The sequence below is a fragment of the Typopeltis vanoorti genome, chromosome 1, assembly GCF_054136105.1.
Source record: "Typopeltis vanoorti isolate ZY-2024b chromosome 1, IOZ_Tvanoo_1.0, whole genome shotgun sequence".
Taxonomy (NCBI): domain Eukaryota; kingdom Metazoa; phylum Arthropoda; class Arachnida; order Uropygi; family Thelyphonidae; genus Typopeltis; species Typopeltis vanoorti.
In genome coordinates, this window is record NC_143549.1 from 30,248,109 (window position 1) to 30,261,255 (window position 13,147).

Genomic DNA, 13,147 nt, shown 5'->3' on the forward strand with positions numbered 1-13,147 from the left:
ATAATACGCCAACCTCTGTTAAGTTCTTTGGCCACAGTCACAGCTTAAGAAAAAAACAAAACAAACAATTATTCGCCTCATTACCAAACTAGTAAACAATCATCCATTTTTATTTAAATTTCCAAATAATAAATGAAAACGCATTAAAAGATTGACCTTTAAAAAAGGTTTATAAGTATACCGATTTTTCAAGTGCAATACCAAGGCAAATCATATTGAAGATTTCTACTTTCATATTCTCTCGATTAGTTTTGCAACATTATTTCAGCTTTGTACAGAATAAACATTATGAATACATCCAAGTTTCAGATTTCTGAGATTGTTGAATACAAGTTATGCTGAAAGAAGACGTACAATACTTAAATCATGCCTTTATTAGAAATCCAACAGGGCACATCAGCAGCACAAAAAACATTTAGGACCATCAATGTCATGCTAAGCTATTGGCACCAAAATAACTAATAATGCAAATACATTTGAGTAGGTCATTGGAATGTTTACAATTAAGAACGCTTTTGGAAATTAGGAAGTGACTAACCTTCGATTTCACAATCTGTCCAGGTCCTAAAAACTATTAAAAAAGATGCTGCATTTTTGCCTTTAAAAATCTTAGGTAACATGAAACGATAAATTCAACTGTTATTATGAATTCACTTACTAATTATGGAAAAAGTTCATTATACAATTTAATGCCATCGACTTGGTTAATCAAATAAAACAAACATAATTAGAAGTTAAATTCAGAGATAAAACTTTATTTTCACTGAAAAAAAAAATCTTTAATACGCAAATGAGATGTAGCATTATTAAAGGGTTTCAAAAACAAAAAGAATTTTAATGCCGAAATGGCAATGACTTAAAAAAGGTATCGTTTTTCTACATTATAAAATATGCAACCAGAAATTGAAACTTTAAACTAACAATGTTTAAAAGTTGCAATTTACTGCGAGTTCTTAAAGCAGAAAGGTTAATTTTTGATGGTTAGTTACTTTTAATTTCTACATATGAAATCAATAACATTAAAATGTTTTGACAGATCCATTAAAAATGGCAGTTTAGACATTTAAAGTTTAAATATTAATCACATCACTTAATTGAATTTATTTTGAAGCCAATTCACACCCTTATTACACAGATCTGTTGCGATGCCATATATCAAGAGACATTAGTTCACTATTAGTAAATAGATTGTAAATCTCGTGCCCCTAAAGCTACAATGCTGCATTGACTCCAAACACCAGATTAGCATCGTCAACCCCCAAAACTTTAGATTTGTTCGCTTTTGTTTCAGACCCTTCCTTGCTTAGGATCACCATCTCCACATACCTTACCACTTCTACAAGGAGTGACTAGTTCCATTCCTCTTCTCTCAGGAGTCCAATAAGAGAACGGTGGTTGTAGTTGAACAGCGTTAAGTACGCAACATTGCAAATGATAAATCAAGTTTCACAGTGAAGATAATTACAAAAGAAAATTAGGAAACAGGAAAATAAAAAACCTAAATTTGTACCAGATACATCTCGATATACCTATAACCTCAAACAGTGCCAAAGCTGGAAGTTTGTAGGCAGTGGATGATGCTCACTTTACACAGAGGGGGTGAACTGATACAATTTAATAGTTAATGGACCGCAAATAATCTCCTAATTTTTCCACAACTGTATTCAGCTGACCAGGTGGGAAGCCATCGGTTGTAGCAGCAACCAGCAAACACGTGTAGGTAGCTACAATACACAGTGCAGAACTTCCTTGCCTACCACGCAGTAGGGTATTTTCTGCATGGAGGCAATAATATTTTTCACCTGCAATGTAGATTCCAGATTCTGTAAATGCACCTGGATTACTTCTCATAGTGTCAGCAATGGTTTTCAGTTCCTGCTGCGATATCGGGGTTGCACGGGAATCCTTCTCAAACTTAGCCCAAATGGCTCCATCTTGTAAACCGGCAATTGCTGCAAACCTACAGGAAACTTCAGCGCAAATTTTGTTATCAACGTATGCCTGCCAAGACATTTTCGAGCTATAATTTCTTCAGAATACGCCTGATAACAAAAGGCAAACCTCAAGTCTTACTACTTATAGGTAGATTATTCGCCGGCATGAAGCTTCCGTCAAAATGTATCAATCCGCGACTCCACCCCCTCAATCCTACCTCCTTGTAATGTCATGTGACTTCGATGTCGACAGCGCCAACGTTAGAAATTTTATTATCAAGTCGTAGGAAATATTTTACCCCTATTCAAATTACTTTTTTTTTTAATCTTTAAATATGTGTTTACTTCATTTTTCACTCTTTAATTTGACTTTTATCTTACTCTTCTTCCCCCCCCCCCCCGCCAATAATATTTAACTACGTTTAAGAAATTTCAGGACTTGGTGAACGTGTCTTTAAGTGAAATGTTGTACCGCATCTAACGATGGTTTTAATTTCGATGCACAAGGTTGGTTGATCATTGGCCTCTCGACCCACAAGGCTGGGAATTCCGGGTGGATTCCCGTTTATGTCTGGATTCTTTGAAGCATAGAATTTTGTTTTTCTTTTATGTTAATAATTCAACAGAGAATATGTTTCATTAATGTTGCAAAGTACTGTACTATGGAATATAATTATAATGTTTTGGTTATTTCGAAATGGATTCGTTTACAAATATTCTTAATTTAAAATCAAGAAGAAACGCTGCCTTATTAGTTTTTAGAAACTGACGATTTGAAATTAAGAAAATTTTAAACTTAAATGGTCACGTGTTATTAGATGAATATCTTACAAGGGTTCTTAAACACTTCCAAAACACAAAAAATCTCTGTAATGTAATGAGGCCGTTTATCCAAAATTTACAATATTAACAGTAATAACCAAGAAAATCTCGTCTACTGTGTGTGTGTGTGTGTGTGTGTGTGAGAGAGAGAGAGAGTGTGTTATGAGAATCTCGGAAGAAAGAAATTCCAAATTAGCAAAATATGTGACAGCTTATTGCAAGCGTGTCACTAGAATAAATATTTTCTATTTACTTATTTGTATGTTTCATATTTTTGCATTCCATAAAGACGTGGCATTTATTGATTATGGAAAAGCCTTTGGCAAAATTAGTAGACAAAAATTGTTTAAAATATTGACCGATTTAAATATATATACCAAGGTAACTTTTGCAGTCCATTGGAGAAATATATACAGGAAATAAAATAGCAGTTAAATTAGAACACATCTCAGAATGGAAAGATATATCAAGAGGAGTACAAGGATGTACCCTCTCACCTCTGCTTTTCAATGGATCTACCCTTATATATATATATAAAGATAAGCTAAATGTCACGTTTGTCATGTCGCTTTATTTGAAACCTTCTGAAACTCAGGGGCCACCCTGAGTCTCGAGTCTTCAAAATTCGAGTCATCAGAATTCAAGGAGAACCGGCCTACCAGTTAGGAACTTGGGGGGGGGGGGGGGTAGGCGCCGTACCCCCCCTAGTATATAAATAAAATTATAACAATCTAGAAACAGTATTGGTATACAAATAACCCACAAATGAAGATAGATACACTACTATTTGCAGATACTCAAATAGTATTAGCTACATCAGAAGATGACTTACAAAGATCATTAAATGATATCTCAAAGCAATATAATATGACAACATCTAAATAAAAAACAAAAATAATGGCATTCACAGGAGAAAACCCAATAAGAAGTAAAATAGTGATAGATAATAAAATACTAGAACAAGTAAACACTTTCAGATACTTGGGATGTGATCTATCATACGAAGAAAAAAAAACAGACATAGACACTAAAATATCAAACTTTGTCAAAGTAAATGGCATGATAAACAATATATTTAGGCCATCCCTAGTACAAAAACACACTAGAATCAGACTATATAATGTCTTGTCAAAACCAACTCTACTATACGGAAGTGAAACATGGGTCATGAAAAGGAAAGATGAAAAACGAATTCAAACAGCAGAAATGAAGTTCCTCAGAAAAACAGCTGGATAGACCAAGTGGGACCACAAAACAAATGAAGAAATCTTACAATCCCTGAAAATAAAACCAATTAATTACTACATAAGACAGTATAAACAAAAATGGATAGAACATTTAAATCGAATGGACAACAGCAGACTACCAAAAATATTATACAGACAATAGCGCACTCAGGATTTAATGTTAGGGGGGTACGAGTTGATTAGACAATTTGAGAATGCACACTACGTAGGCATCGCATACGACCTATGACTGAGCATCTGCAATGGTCGCTAATTCATAAGTAGTATAGAAATAGAAGACACGACACAACATAAACAAAAAATGAATTTTAATTAGGAAAAGATTTTTGGAAAATATTTTAATGTTTTTTCCTTTTTCTTTTTTGTGGGGGGTCAGGGCCCCTTGACTCCCCCCCTGGGTGCGCCACTGTATACAGATATAAAATAAGTGGAAAAAGAAGAATCGGAAGACCAAGAAAGAGATGGCATGAGATCTGAGCAGGCCACGTGGTCTAAAATCCATGCTAGGAAGAATAAGATTCATCGCTGTCTATAATAGTTACGAGGTTTAAGAAAAATTGAAATCAATTTTAGGTTTATTGTTCATTTCTTTTTCACATGATTCTAGCCTATTCTCTGTGCAGAAAAATCTTTTTTTCCCTCTAATTTTAGTGCACTTGATGATATTTTGATGATTAAATATCACGGATTAGTAAATATTCGTGTAATGTAATAGTGATGTAATCGTGTAATATAATCCGTGTAGTGTAATCGTGATAGCATGCTCTTTAAGCTGGGTTCAATTCCCGTTTTTTTTATTTTTTTATTTTTATTTTTTTAGACAAGGAATTACTCATATAGAAAACTACGTTAGTGCAAAAGCCAAATCGAAATGTACTTTTCGCAAAATTGAGTGAAAACACACACTAATCGACCAAAATATTAGAACCATTCCCATACTAAATAGAACTTACTAACGAATGCAACTACTCCTAACAGGGCACTAGCTATAAATATATGGCAGATCGCCTGAAAAAAAAAAAAAAAATCCGTATTCAAGTGTATGTTCAATGGACTTCCAGCAGAAGCTCGTCCAGGATGGCAACGATAAATAAACTCATGAATTATCCACTTATATTTTTACAGTACGTGAAACTAACATCAACCCTCAGTATGAGAGCAACTAACTCAGTGAAAAAAGAAAAAAAAAAAGTGGAACGAGTAGTCAAGACGGTGGAGAAATCGGCGCAACCCGAGAGACGCCGACTCACGTGTATTTGTGGCCTTCTTCATCATTCATTTTTATTTTCTCATTTATTGATTTTATTTTTCATTCACATTTCACCATCTCCAGTCTTACATTCCGCCTATGTTTCAATCCTAACATCAAAACATGAACTTCGTATATTTGTCCTAACTTTCTCTTCGCCATCTTTTCGTGTTCTATTACAACAGAGTCTGATGATTCAGCCAACAGGTAAAAACAGATATATGATCCGAACTAACGCTTAAACTTCAATTAAACAATCTCTCTATCTCTTCTCTTTTAACGAATTTAAAGCTAACCACTTCTCAATTTTGAATCTTCTTTGAGTACGTTCGATTCGCTTGAAGTCCATTAAAAATTTGAATCGCTAAATTTGGGAGCCGTAATCGACATGAACAGGCATCGGAATTTATTTTCTCCTGCAAATCAGAAACGGGAAAGATAATCTTTTTGCCGTCCCTCGTTGCACAGTTGACTAGTTACACCCAGTGATAACAGTTACTTATACATCAAGACCGTCGAGTGATCAATTCTTCCTATTGGCTGCTAGTCCTCCTGTACCATTTTTGCAAAGTCTGAATCCACATACATTATCGCTAAGCAATTAGTCTATTTTCGCTTGTATGATAACGGTCATAATAATGCTCATTTATTATTCCGTTGCATAAACTGACCCGCTTTGAATACAACGGCTTTTGTTTTTCTTGTTCCGCTATTACAGCAGGCAAAAACAAGGTTTTCTGTACCTCAGACTTTATTCAGAAGCTTTACACGTTCGCCTCTTTGCCTTCGCATTTCGATCGAAGTTTCAGTCGAAGAGGGGAGTTCCCTGTCAGATGCACTGTTTGCCATCTCACTAGTGGCGTTGCTCTTGGAAACCAGGCACGAGGAAGTCGCCACTTCCTGAACTGGTGCAACAATATTCGCAGAAAAGGTGAGTGACTTGTTTGTGTTCAGGTCTTTGATTCTTCCATGTAAGTCATGATCGTTTCACGAATAAGATAGAAACGTGTAAACTATCCATTCGTTTTATCATTTTTACGATGCGTGTTTTAACGTCTCCGAAAATATGGTCAGTTACCAGAGAAATCGCAGATAGTTAGTCGAAGATCTTCCTGCACGATAGGGTTGATATAACTTACATTTCGTGGAAACAATATTTTTATTGGCTAAAAAAAATCTTTTAAAGTGCATTTTCAGTCCATTGTAACCAATGCTATCTTCGCTCGGAAAACATTTTTATGTAGTTTTGTCTGCTACGCAGTTCTGAACCAGCAAAACTTTTCATGTTAAATGCACACAAAATTGAATTGTAAATTTCGAAAACATTTATTATTAATTGCATTCTAGAGGGCGTTAAAATCATACGCACGGTAATTAAACTCAACGTTTTCAGTTATTATTATTGTGTGACACCTCCAGGGAGTCCGAAGACTCATCGAGAGAGAGTGCCAACTGCATCGAACGATTGATTCCATTCCAACTACTAACCGCGCTCAAACTTACTTAACTTTTTTTGCGTGAGCCATTAGTAGCAAAGGCTCTACGAATCGACGAACCTTTTGTTACTGATATTATTAATTTTTATTTTATTACGCTACGAATCAAGCTGTTCAGAACATGCCATTAAATTCTTTCAAGTTTAGGCCTATTCTGAAACTGAATTTTAAAATAATACGCGACTAAAAATAAACTTTGAAGAAATTTATGCTTATAAAAATAATAACTAAAAACGTCGGATTTAATTACCGTGCTTGTGATTTTAACGCCCTCTGGAATGCAGTATATGATAAATGCTTTCGAAATTTATAATTCAATTTTTTATGCATTTTTTATCAATTTACTTCTTTTTTGTTACAACGCGTAAGAATACACTGTAAAAGTAGGACGATAAACTAAAAATTCCTTTCACATTAACTCCCATAAGTTGCAATGGTTGAGCTTTACTTTTTGAATGTTTTCCTTTTTGAATGTTTTGCAATGAGCATGACATATCGCTGTATTTTTTAACTTTTTTTTAGTACAAAAAAAGTAACGACATAATGTTCTTCTTTTAAGAAAGGCGTGCGGTTAATAGACAACTGTTCGTGTAAAATTGATCGTAACATAAAACGTCTGCTTAATTGATGAACAATATTTAGCACCGCCATATCCGGAGGAAATGAAAGCGGAACATAAGGTGCGCGTACAAATCAACTTTTTTTTTTTTACATAAAATTATCCATAAAAAGCCAACAGAAATGTTGGCTTTTTATGGATAATTATTGATGATAAATAAATAAATGAACACTGCATTTTATTGAGCACAAAATTTTCACAAATAATTATAAATCTAAGTTATTACTTTGAAGAATATGCTAAATTATCGGTAAAAATTACGCTCCCTCACTTAGGTATGCGTTAATTTAACATTTCTTTGGGGATTCACGGGACTAAGTGGAACTAACACCAATAATGATTTTTCAGTGACATCTGTTTGAATTCTCTGATTAAACTATTTATCAAAAATAAGAAAAAAAACAGAATATTATTTTTGTATTCCTCATCTAACTGATGTTTTAATACTACCGTTAGATATTTAATTGCAGAATAAATAAAAGAGTATTTTATTTATTTAATTTAATATCGAAGAAAGCTGTATTCGTTCCCTAAAAAGTATTACTCCTTATGTGGTTGTTTTAATAATTCTATGCGAAACGACATAAAATGTTAATGTAAGAAATTGGAGTCTCGAACTATGTAACCTGTGCAGAATATAGTTAAATTTCTTTAGCTATTTTTAGGTACGCGTATGAAACTTAACTGGTGGACTTTTTTTGAGATTTTTTTTTTGAGAGAGAGAGAAGAGAGAGAGTCTAAACAGATACATTTTTGTTACAACTAAAGCAACGCTAATACAAATCTAATACTCTACTTTTATCTGCTATGAATGAAAATGTGTTAGCAAATTGCATTTCCTTCGTGAATGCAATCTGCTAATGTAAATATGGGGGTCTTTACATTAGTAGATTGCACCACTGTCGGTTCTTTTGTAAATAAATACGAAATTGGCGTGTCAGTAATTTAGGTTTTTCTATTGTCAGCTTACGTATATGTGAGAAAAATATTCTGAAAGCAAACTAGCCCGCTTTCTCTAAACGAAACTAAACTTGTAAGCCCACTAGGTCCATCTTTCTCTTTTTAATTCGAAGCCTGGTGCTCTTCTTGGTGGTCCTATCGCAACTATCGGTGCAAACGGACTATCTTTGTTTAGGGATAAACACGTTATTGTCTCTTTCTATACAAATACGTTGCCCGTTGGTTTTCTTTTAACACTGGGCTTTGGCTTTCTATTTGCAGGTGTATTCCACACACTGGTCGGATGTTCGTTTATATTGTGACTGCCAATGAACAGGGGTCACTGTATTTATTTTTGTAAATGCTGGCTCCAGTATTTATAAATGGGTCATATTACAAATGTATTGGTAAATACATTTGTACGCGTGCATGTGTACTTAATTTTATTAACTGCTTTAGAATAAAGATTTTTTTTTTCCACAGGGGTTTCGATATTTGATTCTTATCTTACCTAATATTAAATGTGCTATCTCGTGGAGCGGAACTGTATTTAAAAAAACAAACAAAAGAGTTGCAAAGGACTAATCCTACCTAAGAGTGCATTAATTTTCGGCAAAAATAAATCAGTAAATAATAAAAATAATAATTTCCTTGGACAATCATGCTCTTCTGTTGACAAATATTCCGAAATATTCCCGGCCTAGAAAAATAAAAAAAAAAACGTCTTCGGTAATTCTCAAACTTTTAAAATCAAAGATGAAGTTATTCACTATCTTAGAAGGCACATCCATTGCAAGGAATACTTCAATAGCAAAATGCTACTATTTCTCATTTTCTCAAACTGTACGAAATGCATTATAACCATGCCAAAGCTAAAGACATTAATTAATAAATATGAATTATATTGATATCTACAGTAGATTCAACTCATCGCGTTTTCATTGGTATGAAAAAGTTGCATAGTGAGGAAGACAAACAGTCTTCCTCGCTTTGCAAACTGTTGCTCACAATAACAGCATTTGATAACAAGCCTTCCTCCCTCCTCAGCTTGCATATACGCATTCCACTCTGATATTGAGAATGGTTCTCGATAAAAATCAGTAACAGGTCATAAAAATTCTTTGTAAAACTATGCAAATGAGAAATTTCGCAATGATTATAAAATGGTAAAAGTTATTTTAATGCGACCATCCACAATTTCAGACCATAATCGGTACGAATGATGTGATCTGATTCATAGTTTCATTCATACATTACATATTATTTTTTTCTTTAAAAGCAAACCTTATTATTAACAACTTGGCATGATTTACCAATTTTTGAATTATTTGATAAATACATAATTTAATTCACAGGAGATAATGTTATGTGGTCAAATAACACCCCCCCTCCCCACACACACACCATTTCCACAATTTGCACACTTACTGAGAGATTACTTGAAGCAACCAGTGGTGGAGGGGACTCGGGGTGTGAGAGTGTTTGATCTTGTTTTAGGATCAGAAGACATAACTAAGGTGGCTTCATTGCCTCCAATTAGGGAAAGTGATCAAGTGGTCTTAACTTGGGAGGTAGTAAAAGCAAGGCAGGTAACTCCAAGCAGTACCGTGATATAAAGTTCTGCAAAAGAAGGATATTAGGTGTATGGGAGAGAGAGAGAGAGAGAGAGAGAGAGAGAGAGAGTTAAGGGGCATCTAGAGGGAGCAACATTAAATTGCATACCGAGGTTAAGAAGGGATAACCAGGTAGGAGTTACATGGATGAGCAGTATCATTAAGCGTGAATTAGAGAAGAAGAAAATCCTATGGAAGGTAACCAGCAAACTAATGAATACAAGGTGACCAACATGACAAGGAAGGCAAAATCAGATTGTGAGAAAAAGTTAACCGAACAAACGCAAAAAAAATTCTAAAGAGATCTTTCCTTATGTGGCAAGTAGGAAGAAGGACTGTGGAAAGATAACTTTGATGAGTGCGGATAATAGAGAAACGGCAGAGGTAGACGAATAAATCACCCAAGTGAAGATATTGTTATGGCAGAGGTGGATGAATTGGAGGCACTTACAGAATCTGAATGCAAATACAACTGTTTGATTGAACGGGATATCGACTCGCATTTTAACAGAATGTGCAGGGGAACTGGCAACGCCTTTGATTAGGCTGTTTAAGTCCAGCTCCAGTAAGATCCCAGACAGTGAAAGAACAAAATAATTCCTTTGCATAAAGGAATATCTAAATCTGTTTTGGCAAATTATAGACCACTTAGTATCTCAGGAGTTGTGGGAAAAGTATTTGAAAAGTTGGTCAAAAAAGGAATTCTGGAATAGGTTGAAACGAATATCACAGATTACTTGGTAATTAAAGAAGACACTAACAAGCAGCGATAGGGGAGTTACCATTCCTCGTTATAAAGCCTTAATACAACCACACCTGGATTACTGTGCTGAAGTGTGGTCCCCCGAGGTTTCTTGTAGATGAGGAAGTGGTGGATAATGCAAGTGATTGGTTTGTGGCAGGTTCCCTATGAGGATAGATGGAGGATTTGCAGATTGAAAAAGTGGGTTGATAGGCTAAAAAGGTTTAATATGATAGAAATTTAAATTCCTTAAAGGATTTTATAGGATAGATGCAAGGGAAATGTATCAGCATTTGACTAGAGGGACAGAACAAGGGATCATCCCTGGAAGTTGAATAAAGGTGTGGGCAGTAGGGGTGTGACGACTCGATTTTTTTGCTTGGAGAGTGGTGAATAAGTGAAATGGGTTGCCAGAGTCAGTTGTGAGTGCTTTTTCTGTTAATGGGTTGAATGAGAGGTATGATAGATTGTGTGGATAGATTGGATCACCCGCGCTGAGTCTTCGGACTCCATGGAGGCCCATGCAATGATAATAATACTTTTTTTATGTAATCAGTGACAGTCTCCTTTCATACAGCTGCAAACTTGGAATGATTTATTCGTAAAGAAGATTATTTGTAATGAAGATATTAATAAGAATCGGAGAATCTTCGTAGCTCTTTCGCGAAATTAATCCTTAATTTGGAAAGGGCTCTGTTTGAATCGATCCAAGAAGCAAGAAACTTTTATAAGAACTTTCAACCAATTAAGACAAGTTAGTCGGATTTACGAAGATGGAAGAGTTTTTTCCGTGTGAGGAGTTCCGGTTTTTGCGTTGTGAAAAAACAGCAAACCAGACGGAAAGATATGCATGCAGTTAAGACGTAAAAATTGGCCTCGCTTGCTCAAACTGATTCAAGCGTAATTCCAACTAAACAATCTTGAACCCGAAGAATGAACACTCTACATAAATTCGTCATAATGTACAAATACCAGGATATATTTTTTTTGACAGAGACTCACATCGGTTTTCACTTTCTTTTATTCTTTTCCGTGCTGTTTATCGCATACCATTCTTCAAAAAATATTAAAAAAAAAAAGTCTGGCATTTACCTGTTATGAGTTAATGAAAGGTTGCACACGACGATGATAAATTTCGTAGGAACATACGCGTCCTATTAAAATTACACATCCGATTTCTAGACAGACTAATCCGAAATGGAAGACTTTCCACATGATTTTATTTCAAAAGGCCTGGGTTCGAGTCCCGTTTGTGTTCCCATAAACATTTATAAAACTATTCAAAATTAAGTGGATATTGAATATCCATTTCTAAGCCTTTTTTCGACCGGTTCCCGAGTTAGTCGATCTCTGGCACGGGCAAGCGGGTTTTTCCTCCCGGAAACTCGGGTTTTTCGTCCCGTAAACTCAAGAAAATCGACCGCAGAACCCACATTATTTTCAGACATTAAATATATCGTGTTAAGGTTAGGGACCACGAGATGGCGGCACATTTAAGCCGTCTCTCTTCACTGTGTACCGCTTAATTAGTGACTTGGGCCATCTGTCTCCGATTGGTACCAGTGGAGATTGAACTGCCCACTCAGTCTCCAAAAAGTTAGATAGGGCTAAATGGCCTCGCCTACTCCCGTATACGGGAATAAAAAGGTGTTAGCTGATTTTTTTTTTTTTTTTTTTGAATACCACATTACTTCTTAGCCGAATAAGAAACTCAAAGATAGGAAATCTATATATTTGCTCCACCTTTACTACGAGTTGCCCTAGAAATGCACTACCAGGTGTTGGCTTACGCTTGGACTCGCCAAACTTTATACAGTTTTCTATATTCGGCATGAAACTCTTAGATTAGCTTTCCTATCTTTGAGTTTCTTATTCGGCTAAGAAATAATGTGGTATTCAATATCCACTTAATTTTGAATAATTTTATTTCGCCGAAGTGAAGCCTGTCGGCTCTTATTTCAGCATTTATAAAACATTTATTTGAAGAGAAGTTAGCCAATCTCACAAGAAGGCACAAGAGTTTTTCTTCCCAAAACTAGTTTTTTTTTTTTTTTTTTAACCTCCCATTCCGTAAAACAGACCAAAATACGCGATTTAAAATCTTCGACTCTCGTATATACTAAGCAGTGAGTTTGTGTTGTTCGTAACTTGAACCAAATTAAAATTTTAAAAAACGATTGCTTACTATAAGCAGACTTTATTCTTGTGTCTCACACTGGGCTGTTTTGAGACACAAGAACGGCCTTCATACTTATTTATTTTAACGTTTTAAAAGTTCAAAACCTGTGATACATAGCACTGCGGGTGAACTAAGGATCATATAATCCAGAAATTCTGCTCTAGAGACTATACATAGAACTGTTCAAGCCACTTTAGGCCTCCAGTAAGCAGGGCGGTGGCTCACACACCGGACGATGAAATTTATCTCCTAAAGACAATCACAAATATCTATGCCCATGATGGGATTCGAACCCGCAGCTTGTTGA

The 13,147-nt window shown here is 35.2% G+C and overlaps 1 protein-coding gene across 1 annotated transcript; it reads right to left on the bottom strand.

The window, feature by feature from the left end:
- Positions 1-527: 527 nt before the first annotated feature.
- On the bottom strand, positions 528-2,013 carry LOC150109860 (profilin-like). The gene has a single exon (XM_090415384.1). The coding sequence runs from the start codon at positions 2,011-2,013 to the stop codon at positions 1,615-1,617; it is 399 nt and encodes a 132-aa protein (XP_090271510.1). The 3' UTR covers positions 528-1,614.
- Between the last annotated feature and the right edge of the window lie 11,134 nt (positions 2,014-13,147).